The 21,615-nt window shown below is 50.4% G+C and overlaps 2 protein-coding genes across 2 annotated transcripts in view; both read right to left on the reverse strand.

Annotated features, from left to right (window-relative positions):
* The window catches only part of WIPI2 (WD repeat domain, phosphoinositide interacting 2), a 30,483-nt gene extending 30,088 nt beyond the window's left edge, over positions 1–395 (reverse strand). Inside the window, exon 1 of the mRNA XM_061207751.1 lies at positions 132–395. Coding sequence (XP_061063734.1) covers positions 132–205 — 74 coding nt within the window. The 5' untranslated portion in view covers positions 206–395. The remainder of the gene's footprint in view (positions 1–131) is intronic.
* Positions 270–21,615, reverse strand: LOC133104261 (collagen alpha-1(III) chain-like). Its single transcript, XM_061209892.1, has 9 exons — positions 21,588–21,615; positions 20,852–21,282; positions 20,598–20,777; positions 20,347–20,474; positions 18,821–18,917; positions 18,569–18,668; positions 17,335–17,453; positions 12,842–12,945; positions 270–522 (listed from the first exon to the last, which is right to left on the reverse strand). The coding sequence occupies exons 1-9, from the start codon at positions 21,613–21,615 to the stop codon at positions 270–272; spliced, it is 1,440 nt and encodes a 479-aa protein (XP_061065875.1).

The raw sequence follows: 21,615 nt of genomic DNA on the forward strand, positions 1-21,615 counted from the left end.
GGCGCCCCTCCCTCCCTGCACGCGCCGGGCCCGCCCCGAGGATGCCTCCGCCCTCCCCGGCCCCAGGCCCCCAGGCTCCGGCCCCCGCCCCGCGGCCCCCGGCTCCGACCCCGGCCCACGCCCGTCCTTACGTGACGTCCTGGTTGAAGTTGGCGAAGAGCAGCTGGCTGGCGCCAGCCTCGCCACTCTGACTCGCCAGGTTCATGGTGGGCGCGCGGCGGGTGGGCCCGGCCCGGGGCTCGCGCGCGGGAGGGCAGGTCGGGGTGAGCTCAGGGTCGGCGCCGGGCCCCGCTCGCCGCCACTCGCCGCTCGGATATCAACCGCCGCCTCATCCCGACCCCGCTCTTGTTTATGCTCCAGAGCCGGGCTGCCAGGCGCGCCTGCGCGGCCCCGCCTCCTCGGCGCACGGCCTCCCACGGCGCAGGCGTACTGCGGAGGTCCGCCCCTTCACCTCCGGCCTGGCCCCGGGTTCCGGTCGAACACGCGCACGCGTGGGGACGCGCGGGGGCGCGATGGGCTGGCCTTGCGGGCGGGTCAGGGGCCGCGCAAGCGCGTTGTAAAGAGTAGGCGTTCCGTGTCCCCCGCCCCCATCTTTTTATTAATATTAAAAGAGCCGGCCGCGTGCCAATCATTGTGCCAGATACGTGCGTTCTTATTTGGTGCTTATAGCAATGCTTTGTAGGGAATGTTGCATTCCCATTTTATGAATTTGAGAACGGAGGCTCAGAAATATTAACTTATTTGCTAAGTGTTAGATCTGAGAATGGAAACCCCGTTGTTTCTGCAAGGCCCACGCGTTTTGGGTCTCTGGGGAGGATTCTATTTTACACGTATTCATTCATTCAGTAATATTTAGGGAGTGCCTTCCATGTGAGCTAAACAGGCCTCCTCCTTTCCTTCAGCGAAGTTACAGCGGGAGAGGTAAACACAATTACAAAGCCGGGGTTCAATGAAAGCACGTAATGAGGTCGCTTAACCTAGACTTAAGGGACAGGGACTGTGCAGCCCGGAAGGCTTCCTGGAGGAGATGAGGCCTGAAGTTTAGTAGCAGGTAACCGACCTCAGGAACGGAAGCGTTCTGTATGGCCAAGGTCCACGGATGACACTGTGACCTGGCCAAAGAACTCTATGATGTGTGTCTGAGCTTGGAGTGGGACGGTACACATGACACAAGATTTGGCTTGAGAAACAGGAGGTGTCCGGATTTGGCTGGGTGTTAAGGTAAGGGACTTCCGTGGTGGTCCAATGACTAAGGCTTCACCTCCCAGTGCAAGGGGGTGCTGGTTCCATCCCTGGCGGAGGAGCTAAGATCCCACATGCCTCCTGACCAAAAAACCAAAAAAAAAAAAAAAAGAAAAAGCAGTATTGTAACAAATTCAATAAAGATTTAAAAATGGTCAAAAAAACCCCCCCAAAAAAAATCTTAAAAAAAAAAAGGTACATTAGGCAAGAGACTGATCTTTGTACCAAGAGCAATATGCCATCATTGAAAATACAGAATGGTGTGATCAAGTTTGTTAATTCTAGCCACGGAGTCAAGAATGCATTGAAAGTCACTGAGGAAAGTAGATCAACTATACTTCAATTTAAAACAAAACAAAACAAAACAAAAAAACCTTGGACTGAAAAGAAATTTTTTTTAATCCAAAAAAAATAAAAAAGAAAGAAAAGAAAATCATTGAGGAAAGAATGGTCTTTTCCATAAAATATGCAGACCCTCCTACCACACACCGTAGTCAAGCATTCATTTGAGATGGATTGTAGACCTAAATGTTGAAAGGTAAAACAATAAAGCTGCTAGAAGAAAACACAGGAGAATGCCTTAATGTCTCTGGTGTAAACAAAGTCGTCTAAACAGGTACTTTAAAAAGTACTAACCACAGGGCTTCCCTGGTGGCACAGTGGTTAAGAATCTGCCTGCCAATGCAAGGGACACGTGTTCGAACCCTGGTGCGGGAAGATCCCACATGCCTCGGAGCAACTACGTGCGTGCACCACAGCAACTGATCCTGCGCTCGAGAGCCCGCCAGCCACAATTACTGAACCCATGTGCCACAACTGCTGAGCCCACGTGCTACAACTACTGAAGCCCGCATACCTAGAGTCCGTGTTCCGCAACAAGAGAAGCCACCGCAATGAGAAGTCCTCGCACCGCAACGAAGAGGAGACCCCACTCACCTCAACTAGAGAAAGCCTGCACACAGCAATGAAGACCCAACACAGCCAAAAATAAATAAAATTTAAAAAAAATTTTTTTAAAGTACTAACCACAAAATAAAAGATTGGTCTTCATCAAAATTAAGAACATCTGCTCATCAAAAGAGACCATTAAGAGAGGTTGGAATGGGATACATATATTTGCAATACATATTTTTTGACAAAGGACTTATTTCCAGAATATTTGAAGAACTTGTACAAATTAATGAGGAAAATACTGACAACTCATTTTTTTAGTGGGTAAAATACTTGAGCACAGACACTTCACAGAAGAGGGTATCAAAATGGTGAATGAGCACCTGCAAAAGTGGTCATCATCAATACTCATCAGGAAATGCAAATTAAGAGCAAACAAGATACTACCAAGCCTCTGCTAAGTTGGATAAAATTAAAACGACTGACAGTACCAAGTGCAGGCAACAATGTGGAGCAACTGGAACACTGATACACTGTAAGTAGAAGTCTAAATTGTTAAAACCACTTTGGAAAAGTGTTTGACAGTATCTACTAGTGTTAAACATGCATATTCCCTATGACTCAGCCATTTCACTTCTACGTATATACTCAAAGAAGTGAGTGCATATTACCCCCAAAAGACAGGTGTAAACATATTCATAGCTGCTTTATTCATAACCCCAAACTGGAAATAACCCAAACATTCATCTACAACAGAATAAGTAAACTGTGGTACATTCATATAAAAGAATACTATGCAGCAATGAAAAAGACATACACCCATGGATAATCTCACAGGTGTAATATTGAGTGAAAAAAGCTAGACACAAAAGAATATAGACCATATGAGTCCGTTTATATGAAGTCAAAAACAGGCAGCATAGTAGTTACTTCTGGTGGGGAATTGTTTGGGAGAGGACATGAGGGGGCTGGAGCTATTTTAGTGGTTGGCTGTATGGGCATATACATATGTAAATGTATAAATATATGTATATGTGAATGCCTGTCAAGATATAGGGCAGGAGCAATGTCTTTAAGTGGTTCTGTATTAGTTGGCACAGTTTCCTTTGGACCGTTATTATTGAACAAAAGCACTTAAAGGGGTCCCCAAGTGAATCCCCTGGGCTCTGGACACAGTCCTTGACTTCATTTTGAAATGCCACCCAGTTTCCCCTTGTCTGTCAGAATCTATCTGTCCATTCAGGATAGTAACTCCTTCTCTCTTTACTGGTTCAGCAAGTGAAGATCCCTGAATGGCCAGGGGTTTGACTGTTTCCAATTTACCAGAACCGTGACTCTATTCCCTGGAGTAATAGGTGACTGGATCTCAAAATCTAGTGAACATAGGGTTGTGTGGATGGAAACAAAAATTTCTTAAGTGAATAATTAGATGTACTATGCAAGAAAACACTACCCCTTCCACTCCTAGTTTGCAGCCATGTACTGTGTATTATAGAATGGCACCCTGACCTCACAGGGTGTGGTCCCTTAGCTGGTACCACAACTGAACATCCAGTAAGCCATTCCATCTTCTACTGAGTGACAGGGCTCATGATAAGGGTGGTGAATTCCAAGGGCAAGAGCTCACTGTCAAGCTTCCTTCACCTGTATGTAAATTACTTGGTCAGAAGACATGTGGTATGGACACCTGAATATCCTTGAAAACAGTAACCTCCGCCCTTCTACACGTTCCTTATCTCTTTCCTTGCGTTATATTTCTATATAGCACGTATCACATCCAATGTGTCATATAATGCCCCCTCCCAATTAGAACATAAGCTCCATGAAGGCAGAATTCTTGTCAGTGTTGTTCACTCTGTGTTCCCAGAGAACTAAACTCTAGGCCCCCATTCCTTTTTTAAAAAAATTTTTATTGGCGTGTAGTTGATTTACAATGTTGTGTTAGTTTCTGCTGTACAGCAAAGTGAATCAGTTATACATATACATATACCCACTCTTTTTTTTTTTAACAATTAGGTGTTAGATTTTATTTTATTTATTTATTTTGGCTGCACTGCACAGCATGCAGGATCTTAGTTCCCCGACCAGGGATTGAACCTGTGCTCCATGCAGTGGAAGCTCGGAGTCTTAACCACCGGACCACCAGGGAACTCCCCTATCCACTCTTTTTTGGGTTCTTTTTGCATATAAGTCATTACAGAGTATTGAGTAGGGTTCCCTGTGCTATACAGTAGGTCCTTATCAGTTATCTATTTTATATATAGTAGTGTGTGTACGTCAATCCCAATCTCCCAATTTATCCCTCCCCTCCCCCAACCCCAGGCCTCCATTCCTGATGACTGGGAGGGGCTGGAGCTGAGGGCTGCTGCCCACTCACTCAGTTTTTGTTTCACTGCTTTATTATCTGCTTGGTATTGGGAAACACTGACAAATGTTGTTGGAGAGCAGGCTGGATTTGTGCCAGAGAGCTTGACCTGTGTGTGACTCAGTCATACACCCTCGTGTTCCAGCTCAACTTGGGACAGCATGGGCTGACATTCCTGATGGCATGTAGGGCAGGAAGGATGCTAAGGAGTTTCTATCATCACTTCAGCATTCCTCTAGGTGACTGGCCTGATGCCAATCCCAGGGAGAGGAGCTTCCCTTCCTCTTATCAACCATAGAACAGAACCGTCATCTGCAAGTGCTTAGAACATTCCTCAAGTATTCTTCTTATGTGCAACATTGAGAGATCAGCAATCCTCCCACAAGCAAGTTCCTAAACAAACTCGTAGGATAAACAGCTGGCATGGAGGAGGGAACAAAGGGCTGGAGTGAAAGGATGGTGGAGTGCACCTTGCATGAGGTGAGGCAGTGGGAGAGAGGTCAGGATGTACGGAACACTGAAATCAGACAATGGCTCAGATTCTTACCAGGTGTATGTCCTTAGGTAAGTCACCTAACCTCTCTGAGCATCAGTTTCCTCAATAATCACAAGGGCTAAAACAACTCACCTCCTGAGAATGCTATGAAGAAAGATTGAGTGGATGGGAGAAGCACTTCCAGAATAGTGGAGCGAGAATCTCTGAAAACCATTCCTCCATAAAACCAAAGAGAACACTGACAAAAATTGTCAAAAATCAACTTTTTCAGAACTCTGGATATTAACTAAAGGCTTGCAACAAGCTAAGAAGCATTTATTCAAGTAACACAACTGAATGTCAGTAAAAAACAGTAAGCTGGGACTTCCCTGGTGGCACAGTGGTTAAGAATCCTCCTGCCAATGCAGGGGACACGGGTTCGAACCCTTGAAGATCCCACATGCCGCGGAGCAACTAAGCCCGTGTGCCAAAATTACCTGAGCCTGCACTCTAGGGTCCGCATGCCACAACTACTGAGCCCGTGAGCCACAACTACTGAAGCCCATGCACCTAGAGCCCATGCTCTGCAACAAACGAAGCTACCACATTGCAAAGCCCACGCACCGCAACAAGGAGTAGCCCCCACTCGCCGCAACTAGAGAAAGCCCGCACGCAGCACCAAAGACCCAACATAGCCAAAAAAAGAAAAAAAACCCAAAAAAACCCAAAGAAAACAAACACCAGTAAACTCTGGCGTTGTGATTTGCCCTAACCTCCTCTGTCTTTCTTAGATCCACAGTAGCCTTGAAAACCATCAGCCATGCATCTATGATAGATGTGAAAACAAGCAGCCTAGCAGCTGCTGGAAGGGGGCAGGATGGGCTTGGGGCTCCCCCAAATCCCCATCCCCAGAGAATGGTCACTATCTAACCTGTCTGGCAGTTTGCTGAAAAACTCAATTCTCAAAGCTTGTGTTTATTTGATTTGAGTAAGAGTTTACCAGTAGCTGTGTGGATAGCTTGATCTGCAAGATATTGTCTATAACGATCAGTGGCAATTGTTTAATAATTGCAATTGCCTGAGGTAGTGTTACATACTGGGGCTAAAAAGAGACACCCCCCGGAAAAAAAAGAAAAACAACAACTTAAAGGAATAACTGGGAAATGAGATGTGCATAGGAGACTTTGAAAGGCTCCTGGAATATTCCTGAGAATCTAGAGGGTTATGTGTATGTGCAGGACTGTGCACATGCCCAGGAAAGACCTGAGAAGGTCCTAGAATTTCACCTATGGCTGATCTTGAGGCCCTGCACAAGTAGGAAGTGAAGGCTAAGGCAGAATTGTAAAATGCCTGCAGAAGTGTTGAAGGCATACCCCAACATGCACACAGAGCCCCTTGGCAAAGGCTGGGAGACATATTGAATCAAGGCACTTAAAGAAATCTCCATTCAATTGTCATCTGACCACTAAGATAAACGAGCAGAGACTTCACTGGTTGCACACAACAAAGAAGACAGACTTTACCGAATTAGTACAGGAAAGTCACTAAACAAACAAACAAAAACAAGAACCTGAAAGCTTAGGTTGGGAAAGGGGATCTGATTTCCAGAGTTGCTGTATTATTTTAAATGTCTAACTTTCAACAACAAAAAAAACTATGACACACAAATAAACAGGAAAATACAGCCCCAAAACAGGGAAAAGCAATTGCCTATGAAGGGGCGCATAAGTTCTCATAAGTTCTCTGGAAAACTGGACATTTTATATAATATATCGTAGCGATTTTGGCTACTAATCCTCCCCACACCCCCACCCCTACCCCCTGGGTCGTTGTCATTGTTGTTTGCTTGGTTGTTTGCTTATTTGTTCAGTGACTTGGCTGAACTAAGTCTGAGAAGTCACTTCCACCCCCCCATCCCCCAATCCCACAGCGTGAAACCTCTGCTGTCCCTGCTCAGATTTTTTCCTCTTATTTTTGCCTTTTAACCTGGCTACCTAGGGTCGCCCCTGGATCAGCATAAGCCACTTACAGGTCAAAGGTTGTGCGTAACCCTCTTGGCCAGTTAGATTTTTGCCCTTTACTGTTGTGTGTGTGGCGTGGAAGCTGCCACCACAGCTTGGAGAGTTTACTTGTTTCTGCCCTTTGTTCAGCCAGACACTAGTAGCTTGGGGTTCTCTCTACGATCTCTCCTGGGAGGGCGCGGCCCTGGCACAGGATCTGTCTTCCAGATGGCCAGGGCTGACCGGGCTGTCATCTTAAAGCCTGGCTTCCAAGAGCAGCCACTGAGTGGGAGCAGCTTGCTGTCCAGTGACTTTAGGTCAAGAGCTCTGGCGAGCCCCCTGGGCCAAGGAGGCTTCCACCTGTTTGGATAGGGCTGGATGCGCATGGGGAATGCTTTCAAGTTGACCTCGCCTTTTGCTCTGAATGCTCCTGAGTGGGTACAGTCTTCCCGCCCCCAGGGTTGTCTATGATCCCAGGAGGGCTTTTCTTGGATGTCTTTCCCTCTGGCTCTCTCTCTTAAACTTCGAGATGTTCTGCACATCTCCACCAAGATGTGCAAGATCTCCCTTTAGGTGGGGCATGTTCAGCTCAGGGTTCCCAGTAGAGCCAGTCCCCTCAGCCACAGCAGCCGAGCTCCTCATCCTCAAGTCTTGCCTCTTCCTCTGTGCAGATCCCTGGACCAGCCTTTCTTGGAGTGACACGCATGTCACTCCAAGCTCTTCAAGTGAGCACAGGAGGGGGGCGGTGGCAGCCCCTGGTTTCCTCCACAGGCACCTCTAGGGGTGGAGAGTGGACCGGGGTGGGGGCAACGGGGGCCTCAGTGATCTCAGCGATGCCATGCACGCAGCTTCCACCTGGTGAGGACTGGGTGGAGAAAAGAGATGGAGTCCTCTAGGCTGGTCACATCGGCCGGGACCAGAGCTTCTGCAGCATGGGGTGATGAGAAACGCTGGCAGTCCTCCCCTCCCAGGGTGAAACCATAGCCCTAGACTGAGCTGGAAGAAGAAGGAGCCGGTTTTCTTGACACCACCAGCCCTCGGTAGAGCTTCTGTAACGTGGTGCTGGGGGTGGGTGATGTAGGGGTTCCTGGCTGAAAAGCCGCAGACTGCTGCTTTTCCATAGATTTAGTAGATTTTCTTGAAAGAATGTTGCTCTATTTGCTGCATGCCCTGAGGACCATTCCCAGAGATGTTGAATGATTGTTCTGGAATATTTTCACAGTTAAATTGTTGCTTTCCTGGAGAAGGGGTCTGCTGAGTTCCCTACTCCATCACTATGGAAGCACCACCTCTACCTCTTGCTTTGCCACTTAACCATGTACCCTGGGGACATTTCCAGGCCACTTCAGATTGAAGGCATTCTTTTCTACAAGTTGCTGCGGATTCCACCCTACGGCTGTCCTACTATGTTTAACACAGCAATGCCGAGTTGATGGGTGTCTAGGACGTTCCCAGTTTTTCACTATTTCAGGATATGTCATCCCTTCTCTCGTACCATCCTATTTTTGACTCCCAGATTTATTCCTTCTGCCCTGACCTCTCTCCCAGGCTCTAGAATGTTGCAGCCAACTCTTCCCTTGACAGGGACTCCACATGGAGCATCTCCAACTTAAAAACTCAAAGCACGTTCTGGGTTTCCCTGAAGCCATTCCTCCCCTAGGCCTTCACCACCTCAGTCAGTGGCGCCTGTCTCTCTCTCACAACTGTGGGAGTGAACAAAAACCACCCAAATGAGAACAAGCAGAGGCTATTTATTCTGCACTTGCTATAGCAAGAGAGTTGCCCACCATCACTAGGGTTTGGCAGAGACTCAAAGGCAGGCAGAGGCAGGGAAGCTTCATGGTGAAAAAAGAGAAGGTTTCAGGTGGGTCCTGCCTGGAGGCCATCACCTGGCAAGGCTGGAGGCGGGCTCACTGGAAGTGGGGCATCCCACGTCAGTGGTTAGGGGAGCGTATTTGGTTTTCTCTGGTTGGTCCTAAGTTGGAAGTGGGGACACAACTGAGGGCAGTTGTCAGTTATTGATCAAGTCCCAGTGTTTGGGGCTGATGGCTACAGGGGTGGTTGTTTGGGGTCCTGGACTTACTGGTCTGGCTATGGTATGTTTGTGTATCCAGTCTGCCACACCCTCAGGAAACAGGGCAGATTCTACTTCCAAAGTATGGTTAGAAACTAACTGCTTCTCCCTCTCCACCCCCATCAATGTCCTGGGTACCATCATCTCTCACCTTGGGGTGAGAAAAGGCTTCCGTCTGGTTTCCACATTTCCACCCTCACCTCATTTCAAACTATCAGAAGCATCACTCAGAGGAATCCTAAAAGGCAACGGGATCATAGACACTCTCCCCACCCTACCTCCCAACAAAATCCAATTCCTCACCATGGTCTACAAGGGCCTGTTCTGGACAGTCTCTGCTCACCTCTTCCATCTCGCCTGGGACTACTTGCCCTCTCCCACCACTCTCCAGCCCCATCATTCTTCCAAACCCTTTCTTCTCTCTTTCCCACCTTGAAGACTTTCCCTTTGCCTTGAATCTGCCCCACCCCCAACTCCCATCTTTCAAGTCTTGGCTTAAATGGAACCCCTTGGGACCAAGGCCAACCAACCTCCCTGACTGTAACTGAGCAGAACCCTATGAGGACTTCCAGAACAGGACCAGCCCCCCATCCCCCCAACCCCATCCTCCGCCTGCCTCTTGTCTGTAGAAAAACTTTAGCTTCCTAGGCCTTCCCTGAGTTCCAAAGAGTAAATCTAATCAGAGAAGTGAGAAAATGCAGAAAGAAAGGAAAAACAGTCAAACAAGACAAAATAAGATTAGTTTAGCCATTAAACATAGTCAAGGACCTTTAGTTCCTCCTCAAGGGCCATCGGGTAATATTCTGAGCCACGTCCTTGGAGCTGTTTTGCAGATACCAAAACCCCCACCAGGTGGGAGAAATTAACTACATGCTGCCCACAAGGACGTAGACCCCAGACCAGCTGGAACCAGAAGGTTGATGATGTTGACCTCAAATTACCTCACCACCAACCAATCAGAAGAATGTCCACGAGCTGATCACACACCCCCACAACCCACCTCCCTTAGCTGGTCTTCAAAAACATTTCCCTGAAAGCCACTGGGGAGTTCAGGCCTTTGAGCACTTAGCTACCTGGACTCCTTGCTTGGCACCCTGCAATAAATGCTGCACTTTCCTTCACCTGACCGAGTGTCAATAGATTGGCTTTACTGTGTGTGGGCGAGCAGACCCAAGTTTGGTTTCGTAACATGACCCTGTCCAGCTGTCTTCTCTGTTCCCCTTTTATTTATTTATTTATTTTGGCTGCACCACACGGCTTACGGGATCTTAGTTCCCTGACCGGGGATGGAACCTGGGCCCTTGGCAGTGAAAGCACGGAGTCCTAACCACTGGACCACCAGGGAATTCCTCTGTTCCCCTTTAAGTGCTTAATTTTTTAAAAAATTATGGATATTTTCACATACACCAAAAGCAGAGAGGAAAGCACAATGCATTTTCACCCACCCGTAACCCAGCTTCGATGATGATCTTCACCCCTGTTTCAGCTACACTCCCTGACATCTGGTAGAAATACTTGAGAAGTAAATCCCAGACATGATTTCATTTCACCCATAGGTGCCTCAGTATACACCTCAGAAAACCCCTTTTTTTCTTTAACATGGCCATAAAGCTATTGTCTCACCTCACAAAATGAACACTTATTCCTTAATATCATCAAGCACACTGTCCGGGCTCCATCTCTCCTGACAGTCTCACAAAAGTCTTTTTTACAGTGGTTTCCTTAGAACCAGGATCCAAACAACGGCTCTGCATTACATACATGATGAGCCTGGAAGTCTCATTTTAATCAAAAGAGTCTTCCCCTTCCCCGTTTTTATGCCAGGGGTTTGTTGAAGAGACAGGATCACTTTTCCTGCAGGCACTCCACGTTCTGGGTTCTGTGGTTTCTTTGACCTCAACATTGAGAATGTTCCTCTTAACTATTTACTGAGAACCAGAGGAAGTATGTTTCGGCGAGAAAATATCATTGGTGATTCCCAGAGCTGGGGGTCAATGGGTCGAAGAGTCTTCGCATTTCAAATTTCGAGGTGTACCGCTGAGAAGGTTTTCTCAATTTACACTCCCCCCGCGCACCCCTCACGCCCACTCTCTATCCCAACCCCAATAAGAGTCAACTTCCAGACTGTCATACTTTTTAACGTGTGATAATTCTACTGGCCACAAGAGGCCAGCAAGGCCCAGATTTTGGACCCAAGACACCCTCCAAGTCTGGATCCTGGGCTTTGGATCCTCTTGAGGGGCCCGGGATCAGGGGTGTCCAGTAACCAGGAGGTGGGTAAGTGGGGCGGATGGGGCAGGTATGGATGAGGGGCTAAGCATGTCAGAGAGGCCCGGATGAGAGAAGGGCTGACCTGACCGTCAGGGCTAGTGGTCAGCTCCTGGGAATTTGAGCACTGAACATTTCCGTGGTTAAAAACGCATGTAAGTTAAAGTTGATAACCATCAATTACAGCAGCAAATGGGCGCAAGAGCACCACATATTTGCTCTCTACCTTTCACACACACACACACACACACACACACACACACACACACACACACACACACAGAGAACAGGTACAAAGATGTGGCTTTTTCCCCCCTGTACCATTATATGTATTTTAAGCATTTTCAGTCTAATTACAGTATAATTTACATACAGCAAAATTCACTTGCATGAAGTGTTCAGTTCTATGAGTTTTGACAGATTTATACAGCTGTGTAACCACCCTCACAAGTGAGATATAGAACAGTTCCATCGCCCCCCAAAATTCCCTTATGTCCCTTGGTCATCAACTTTGGCCACCCTTGCCCCCCAGCCCCTGGAAACCACTGACGCCTATGAGTTAATTTCTGTATACGATGTGAGATATGGAAGCAACAATTTTTTTTGCATATGGATGTCCAATTTTTCCCAGCACTATTTGTCGAAGAGACTATCCTGTGTATCCATTAAATTGCCTTGACATCTTTGTTAAAAATCGAAGGGTCTGTTTTATCCCATTGATCTGTATGTTTGTTCTTTCCTTGTATTCATAATGTCTTTTTAAAAATATTTATTTATTTTTGGCTGCGTTGGGTCTTCGTTGCTGTGTGTGGGCTTTCTCTAGTTGAGGCGAGCGGGGGCTACTCTTCGTTGTGGTGTGTGCGGGCTTCTCATTGCGGTGGCTTCTCTTGTTGCAGAGCACGGGCTCTAGGCGCACGGGCTTCAGTAGTTGGGCTCGCGGGCTCTAGAGCGCAGGCTCAGTAGTTGTGGCGCACGGGCTTAGTGGCTCCGCTGCATGTGGGATCTTCCCGGACCAGGGATCGAACCCGTGTCCCCTGCATTGGCAGGTGGATTCTTAACCACTGCACCACCAGGGAAGTCCTCTTAATGTTTTGATTACTGTAGCTTTACAGTAAATGGAAATCACATAGTATGATTACTCCAATTTTGTTCTTCTTTTGCTGTTCCTATATTTTAATTTGACAGTTTTAGAGCTGGAATACCTTCTCCTTCTCCCCCTGCTCCCCCTCCCCATCTCCCTCGCCCTCCTCCTCCTCCTCCTCCATCTAAGCCCCCAGGTCATTGGAGAACATAGGTTTGAATTTGGCTTTATCCTCTCAGGAGGTCTCGCCAGCCCTAGTGCCCTCTTTGAAAATGAGACTGGTTTCACTTGAATTAGTGCCCTTGCGCACTTTGCAAACTGAGATGTAATACTACCGAGGCTCTCCTCCTACAGGATTTGGGCAGTAACTCCTGGGCACAGGTACACTGTGCAGAGACAACAGGTGTCTGGAGGACAAAGACCAGACCCATGATGGGACCCAGACCCACGCTCCTCCTCCTGTCCTGGTCTCTGCTGCTTGGGAAGTTTGGGGTTTGGATTCCCAGCTAAGTCAGGAGTGGAGCAGATGTGTTTGGAGGAGGTGGGAGGCTGGGAAGAGAGTCAAGGGGACTCAGGAAGAGCCGGACAGCTTGGAGCAGTAAGGTTCCCAATCAGAGGAAGCTCTCGGCAGGAACGAGGGGAGTTACCCTCCAGGCTGTCGGCCCTCCGAGGTTGCCTCGCCCACCCCTGCCCCTTCCCGCAGCTGCACTCGATGACTGACGGATAGGGTGTAAAGGCCCAACTCCCTCACTCCTGGAGGGTCTCCCCAGCTCCAGAACTCGCCTGAGATCTGCGGAAGCCACTGTCAAGAGTGCCCTGCAAGAAAGTGAGGGAGTGGCATGGACATATATACACTACCACATGTAATAAAATAGATAGCTAGTGGGAAGCAGCCGCATAGCACAGGGAGATCAGCTCCGTGCTTTGTGACCACCTAGAGGGGTGGGATAGGGAGGGTGGGAGGGAGACACAAGAGGGAGGGGATATGGGGATATATGTATACATATAGCTGATTCACTTTGTTATACAGCAGAAACTAACACAACACTGTAAAGCAATTATACTCCAATAAAGATGTTAAAAAAAAAATAGACTGAGATGCAAAAAAAAAAAAAAAAAGTGCCCTGCAACCCAACCACTCACTCTACCCCTTCCGGCCTCTTCCCCCGCCCCTGCTGCCCACCCCAAAAATAGTCCCTTAATAAATCCCCTCAGGCTAATCTCATCTCAGAGCCTGCTTCTGGGGAACCCAACCAGGGCAGAGCTGGCTGGCTCCTGGGAGCTGCTCTTTTCCTTTCTGGGAAGATCTGAAGCTGGCTGGTGAGGGAGGGGAGTCAAGGGTGTAAAGGAGGAAGACTCACCCGCCCCCCCGCCCCCCGCCCCTGGCTTCCCTGGCCCAACAGTTCCATCAGGCTCGGGGCCCTGGCACGTGGTAGCCTGAACAAGGAATGAATGGTCGGGGTCCCAGCTGTGGGCGATGACAGAGGACGGAGGAGCCTGGTTAGACTAATACTCCAGTAGTTACATACACGCATATAAAATAAAATCTGGAACATGTACGTGGTAAAATCTGCAATACATTATAAAATCTGAGAGATATATGTATATATAAACCATTTTTATATAGTTTCATCCATATGCATATATATACATACACACGTATATATACACATACATATATACGCATACATACACATACACACGTACACACACTTATATACATATACACATACATGTATACATACACATGTATACACACATGCACACACATACATGTATATACATATATACACACACACATATATATAGATAAGATATGCGTGGCTCAAAGGTGGCACAAAAGGAAGAAGAAGCTATTTTCCCAAAAGCTCTGGCAGAGCCCTTTGCTCTCAGTCTAAATCTGGAAAAGCAAATAGAGGTCTGCCAGGCAGGCTAAGGTGGAAAGGCATTCCAGGCAGGGGAACAGCATCTGCATAGTCACAGAGTGGGAGAAAGCACGAGTGTTTGGGGGAGTTTAGAGTCATCTACCCATTGTGATGGTGGGTGAGGCCCTTTTATCCTGATTCCACCCTGAGGGCAATGGGGAGAGTGTCTTGATCAGGTTTGCATTTTAGAGAGACTGCTCTGGTAGGGAGGGGGTGGACGGGAGGGAGGGGTCGTGGCCTGGCAGGGACTTTGCTGGGCCCTTGAAGCCCTGGTGGGGGAGGGACAGGTCCCGGGCCCCCTGTTCTTACCCCGTCTCTGCTCCTGGGGCGCTGGGATGGGCCTGTGAATTCTGCCCCAGGAGGCTTCCAAGTCTTCCCTCCACTCTAGGGCCCGCCTGGCCCACCTGGGGTCTAAAGCAGCCCTCACCAGGCCTGGATCTTTGCAGGGCCCTGAGGAAACAAGTGATCAGCAGTGGTGCCCTCTTGGGGTAGGACCCAGGCACACTAGGCAGCCCTACTCTCGCCTCCAGGGCAGCTGGCACAGAAGTTAAGCCCTGGACCCATCCTCCCCAGATTTGACTCCTGACTCCAACTCTGTTTGCTGTTTGACTTTAGGCATGTGATTTAACCTCTTTCTGCCTCAGTTTCCCCCTTTGTAAAACAGGGGGAGAAACCTACCAAGGGATGCTGGAAGGATGAAATGAGCGAATATGTGCAAAGCACACACCTTGCAGGTAATAAATGCTCAATTCACAGTGGCTCGAACTGTAGTTCCCATCTTAGCCCTGAAATCAGGATGTGTCTTAACATTTGATGACCTCTTAGTGGCAATAACAGCCAAACACTGGAAACAGCCCAGGCGTCAATCAACAGTGGAACGGCTGCACGAACCGTGGTACGTCCACACGCTGGGGAACGACTCAGTGATAAAAGGAATGAATTACTGATCCACGAAACAACTTGGATGGATCTCAAAGGCATTATGCTGAGGATCAAAGGATATCAAAAGACATCAAAGGCATTATGTTGAATACAGACTGTATGATTCCATTTATAGGAAGTTCTAGAACAGGCAAAACTAACCAGAAGAGTGGTATTCTCTGGGAGTGGGGATGGGGGTTGACTGGCACAGGGCATGAAGGAACTTTCTGGGGTTCTATATCTTTATAGGATTTTGCTTACATACGTGTATGCAATTGTCAAATATCAGTGAATGTGTGTTTCTTTTTTTTTTTTTGAAGTATAGTTGATTTACAACGTTGTGTTAATTTTTGCTGTACAGTAGTGACTCATTATACACATATATACATTCTTTTTAATATTCTTTTCCAGGGAACTTCCCTGCTGGTCACGTGGTTAAGACTCCACACTTCCACTGCATGGGGCACGGGTTTAATACCTGGTTGGGGAACTAAGATCCCGCATGCCGCATAGCATGGCCAAAAAATAAGTTAAAAAAGAATTCTTTTCCCTTATGGTTTATCCCAGGATATTGAATAAGTTTCCTGTGCTATACAGTAGGGCCTTGTTGTTTATCCATTCTGTATATAAAAGCTTACATCTGCTAACCCCAGCCCCTCACGCCATCCCTCTCCCAACCCTCTCCCCTTTGGCAACCACAAGTCCGTTCTCTATGTCTGTGAGTCTGTTTCTGTTTGGCAGATAGGTTCATTTGTGTCATATTTTAGATTCCACATATAAGTGATATCATACGGTATTTTTCTTTCTCTTTTGAGTTACTTCACTTAGTATGAAATATCAGTGAATATTTGCTCAAGACTTGTATTTAACTCTTTGTAGATTTCCTCCTAAAAAAAAGAGGACCGTAATAGATATGTATGCTAGTGTTTATTATGATGTCTCCAAGCTACTTTGAAATGCACTCAAAAAAAAAGAAGGTGGAATGATGTATCCACCTTGATGGATCAAGGCATAGATTCGCCATAGGACCAAATGTTAGCAGTAGATTCCGGGTGGTGTTTATATGCGTGTTCACCGTACAATTCTCTGAACTTCTCTGTGTGCTTGAAAAAGTTCACAATACCATGTCGGCAGACTTAATTGCCAGCGATTTATCTTTCTGAGTGGTACACAAAAGTGCACCTTACATGGATGGCGTCTTAGATTTGATGAAATGTGGTATTGTCATTGAGAAGCTGGGCCTCAGCTGGGAATTGGGGGGCCACCTCCAATGCCTTCCTTCCCCCCATTTCCACTTGAAGACATGTAGATTCTGTCTCCCAGCATCTCTAGTCTCTGTTCCCTCAGCTCAGCTGGGTGTCTCTGCTCCTGCCCTAAATGGCAGCCCATCTTCCATGAGCATCAGAGCTTCTGTAGCGTGGAGAGTGCCGCTCGCCTACCCCCTTGCTTAAAACCCTTTGCTTCTCCAATGCCTAGAGGGTAGAGTCCAGACCCCTCACTCAAGCTGCTGCATGCCACTGAGCCTTTGCAGATGCTGTTCCCTCTGCCTGGAAGACGCTTCCTCCGCTGGCTGCCCCTCGTCCTCCTGGCTACCTTCCAGCCATCGTACAGCCTCAGCTGAGAAAGCTTCCCCAACTTCCTCCCAGCCCTGAGCCCCCAGGCAAAGTTGCTCCCCCTTCTTGGTCCCCAACCCCCCAAAACTTTGTCTGCCCATGGGTTGTTGCTTTCACCAGGCCTGTCCCCCATTCACCTGTGTGTCCCAAGCAGGGAGGCTGGGATACTGAAAGAGAAATTCTGGAAACAACAGGGGGTTTGCTGTGAGGTCAGCCTGGGTTTGAAACCCGGCTCCACCCTTCCTACCTGTCACCAGCCACCTCTTCAAGCCTTAGTCGGTCAGCTGAATGGGAATCCTCATCTGGCTGTTGAAAGGATTCATGAGGTGATGTATGTGAAGAATCAGGCACGTGCCATTTACTCAAATTCACCGACTGAGCGAATGAACAGATGGTTTGCAATTGTCCCACGTCCCTTCTGCCACACCAGACCCCAAGCTCTAGGCGGCCAGGCCTGTGGCTCCTTCTGGCTCCCACACCCTGCTAGGCGCATAGTAGGTGCCCATTTCACCCCTACTGTTGGAGATCAACACCAGCAAGAGGGAGGAGGAGGAGGATCCGGTCAGGGCTTGCTGTGGGGTCCCAGGGAGAGATGGCCCTGTGGGGCAGGGAGAGCCTGGTGATGTGGTCAGGGCTCCAGGGAAGGGGACAGAAGCATGGGTGGTTGGGCAGCCTTTGTGTCGCCCACCTACTTCCCGCTCTGCACCTCCAAAGAGCCAGGAATGCGGTAAGTGCATAATCAACGTCTGTTCAACAGTGCAGGGGCTTCAGGCTTAGACAGACCCGGGTTTGATTTTCAATCTAGCCGTGTGGCTTGCTGCGTGGCTTAACCTGGCTGACCCCGTTTCCTCCCCTGTATATTAGCAATGCCAACGCCTGCCACGTAGAGTTACAGAGAGGATTAAAGGGGAAGCAAACTTTCCATAATCATGTCAGGCCCAGGCCACCTTTGCTCCTCGGCGATCTCGCAAGGTGGGCGCTGTTACCCCGATTTTACAAGTGACGGGACGGAGGCTTGAGTGCTAGCCCCTTGCCTTGAGTCCCAAGGAGGCCACTTCAGAGCTTCCCAGCCCCTGTCCAACTTGGCCCAGTGGGGTGATGCTGGTACCACCTCTGGGAGATAGGGGACCAGGGGAGAAGCAGCAGAGAGGGAGGGGGGAATCGCGAGTGGGGTCTTGGCCGGGTGAGGTCGAGGATCTGATCTTCTCTGCCCGAGAGTTGTCACTGTGGCAGGGCCGCAGGTGGAGATGAGGCATGTCACCCAGTCCCAGGATTGGTGAAGTCAGGCTCTGGGGACAAGGCTGGGCCGAGTCTGGGACCACAGCGCTAGTAGGAGGTGGGCTTGCACCAAAGGGAGAAGATGTTAGAACCACCTGCCATGGTGAGGTGGGTCAGCGGCGAGCGGGGCTGGACTTCCGATCGGGGGGTCGGGTGGGGCAGACCTGGACCCCAGGCAGGCCCCAAGGTCGGGGGCCTGAGGCTTGTCCCCCAGCCCCTGCTGCCCCCGGAGCCCACCTGTCTTCTCTCTCACACGCAGTCCAACCCCGACTCCTGCACAGGAGTCAGGCCCTCGGTTGCTATAACAACTGGATCCCAGCTGTAAAAATAGTAACATTTTTTATTCAACTTCTATTGCTCTTGGAGGAAAAGAAAATCCATTTCTAGGCTTGTGTTTCCTTTCGGGGGTCTCCTCCGGGGCCCTGCTGAGCCCACAGCCAAGACCTGCTTGAAGGTCGATGGCAGGTGTGGGCCGGGAGGAGGCCAGTGGACCAGGAGCCCAGGGAGGCCCAGGAGCCGGGGGAGGCCCAGGAGCCTGGGGGAGGCCCAGGAGCCCGGGGAGGCCCAGGAGCCGGGGGAGGCCCAGGCCACTGCTCTGTGTGTCTCTGCTCGGCCTCTGGGGAGCTGTGATTACCGGCGGACCCCCCGAGCCTGGCCTGGCCACCCCAGAAAGTGGGGGGCTCTCACCTTTGAAAAGCCAGCAGGGCCCTTTTTTTGGAAGTTGGGGTTGAGGGCTTTGGAGGAGGTCTGGCTTGTGCCTGGGGACAGGTGTGTCCTGGTGCGGCTGACAGTGAGGCCGGGGGCAGAGTTTGGGGGTCAGAGCAATGGCGATGGAGGTCAAGGTCAGGAAAGAAGCCATGATATGCAGGGCTCGGCCTTACCTGACTCAGTTTGACTTTGGGCTCCTGGAGCTCTAAGAACTCATTAGAACAGGGGTTTTGTGGTGGGCAATGAGCTCAGAGCCTGCAGAGCTGGGTTCTGGGGCAGGCCCTGCTCCTCAGGCTGTGCGACCTCGGGAGGGTGCCCTGGTCCCTCTCAGCCTCACTTTCCCTCCTCTATATGAGGGGACAGGAGGTGCTAGCCACCACAGCTGTGAGCCTCGCCCTTTTTTTTTTTTTCTTCGTCCTTCTTAACCATGACTCCCAGTAAGAAATAGATCTTCCATCCCAACCAGGACCCAGATGTATACAAACAAAAAGTTTCTTGAACGTGACTTGTTCTCATTGCATCTTTTCTACTTCACTTTCTTTTAAATGCTGCTTACCATCCCCTAGGTTGACTCCGCGATCTTCCGGTGTCATGCTGTCCCATGGAACTTTCCATGATGTTGGCAATGGTCCGATAATGTAGCCCCTTGAAATACGGCTAGTAACCAGGGCACTGAATTTTCAATTTTATTTCAATTAACTCAATGTAGACGTAAGTAGTTGCACGAGGCTGGTGGTTATTGTATTGGAAGTCACAGCCCTAGCAAGTCCAGAGAGCAATTCGAAACCCACGGCGCTAAGGGATCTTTCCAGCTTGGCCCTCCCAGCCCCTCCTCACCGGCTGGGCTGGGACCCTGCCAGACCCTCTGGCCCACATGTCCATCCCTTGGCCTTCCACTCATGCCAACCTTGACCTCAAGCTCACCTGGTCAAAACCCGACTCGTGATCTCCCCTGCTCTTCCTACTCCTGTCACCGCCCCCCTCCCTAGGTGGCACCAGTACCCAGCCAGCAGGGCCAGCCAGAAACCCAGGGGTCACCCCCCACTTCTAGTCCTCCATCAATAGGGTCTCGTGGATTTTTACCTCCTAAGCATCCCTGGATCGCTTCTCTTGACCATCCCACCCCCGGCCCTGCAGTGGCCTCTGAACACATCTACCTGCAACCCTTCTGGTCCTCACCAATTCCAGGTGTGTGTGCCCACCGTGTGCCCAGCATCTGGAGTGCAGAAATGAATTTGATGGAGTCCTTTTGTCTTTCTCCTTCATCTTGTTCTAGCTACCTTGGGGCAGAGGACGTGGGTGGGATTATTTTCTGACTGTGTAGTAGGATCTCAAATAAAGCTTGTTATAAAAAGTAGCAGGGAGCTGGGGCTTGGGAAGGGAAGGGAGGAGAGGGAAGGAGGGGGAGGTGTGTGCGCGGGAAGGAGGGACCTGCCCTTCTATTTGGGGACCTGTCTTTCCACATTAAAGGCTGTCCTGCCTTCCAGCAGCCCCCAGGATGTCACCTCTTCCAGTAGGTGGTTTCGCATAGCCCATCACCCAGGCCAAGGTCCCCCAATGGAGAAAGCTGAATTTTGTAAAGATGCGGGGCAGGGGTTGGGGGCTGGGGTGGTGGTGGGCACATCCTGGGTACCTGGAGACCAAACGCCCAAATGCGTGTGCCCCTGTCTCAGGGTCGCGAGGGTCCCCAGAATCACAGCCTCTGGGAATTGGGGGGTTCCCCAGAGACTGTGCCATCCTCTTGGGGCCGTCGCACCTCGCAGGGACGCAAGGCGGGGGCGGAGGGGGAGCGTGAGCCACAGGTACACGCTGGGGCTGGCCACGCGAGGGGCCGCAGGGCGGGCGCGCGGGCAGGGTCCGCCCCCCCTTGCGTCCCAGCCCCCGCCGCGGGGGACAGCGGGGCTCCGTCTAACAGGCCGTCTTCTCGCTGGAAAAACTACGGGAGGAGGGGGCCCGGGGAGCAAGGAGGAAAGGGCTGCTTTCGGAAGCCGCCCCCTCCCAGGCCTCCACCCCTCCCCCAGGGTTCCCTTCCCGCAGCGAGGCTGGGAGGGGTCCGCCCCGCGCGGGGAGGGCGCCGGGGCTGCGGGAACTCAGGCGATTGGCCCGGAGCCCCCCCGCCCCGCCCGCCACCAGCTGCTCGGGATTTGGCGTCTGCGGCTCCGGGCTCGGCTCCAGCTCGGCTCCGCGCGCCCCCGGCCGCCCCCGCCCCGCGGCCGCCGACCTGCTGCTTCGGCCCCGCGGCCTCTTCAAGTTGCCGCGGTCGGAGCCCCGGGCTGGAGGCTGATGGAACCGCCGCGATGTTCGCTCCGCGGCTCCTGGATTTCCAGAAGACGAAGTACGCGAGGTGAGCGGGGGTGGGGAGCGCGGGCGGCGGGTCCGGCTCCCTGCGCCGCCGGCGCGCTCCCCCCGCCGCCCCGAGAATTCAGGGTGATAAATGGACCCTGTCCCCGGCCGGAAGAAACCGGACACGAGACGTCGTGGTCTTTGTGAGTCTCCGCGCGCAGCTCTGCGCCCTGGACCCGGGAGGAGCGCGGGTTCCCCGCGCCTCCGACTTAGCGTGGTGCCCTGGGGCGAGTCGCTTCACCTCTCTGAACCTCAATTTCCAGGTCTCTAAGGCGGGGATAATGAGAGTCCCCACCCCTGGGGTCCCCACGAGGATTAAGTGAGATGATCCCTTGAAAGCACTTTGCACGGGCTCAATCGCTATTCGGCGCTTTTGTTAATGATAAAAGGCGTTGGCCCGCACCGCCCCAGCGAACCCCCGCACCAACCAT

Source organism: Eubalaena glacialis, chromosome 13 (assembly GCF_028564815.1).
Source record: "Eubalaena glacialis isolate mEubGla1 chromosome 13, mEubGla1.1.hap2.+ XY, whole genome shotgun sequence".
NCBI lineage: Eukaryota > Metazoa > Chordata > Mammalia > Artiodactyla > Balaenidae > Eubalaena > Eubalaena glacialis.

Excerpts from the sequence above, each read along its gene's own strand:
- LOC133104261 (XM_061209892.1), bottom strand. The coding sequence starts at position 21,615 with ATGGTTGGTGCGGGGGTTCGCTGGGGCG. Across the intron at positions 18,918-20,346 it reads GAAACCACCTACTGGAAGAG|CCGCACCAGGACACACCTGT; the intron begins GTGACATCCTGG and ends CCTCACTGTCAG. Across the intron at positions 12,946-17,334 it reads CCTACTATGCGCCTAGCAGG|CCTCCCACCTCCTCCAAACA; the intron begins GTGTGGGAGCCA and ends CTCTCTTCCCAG.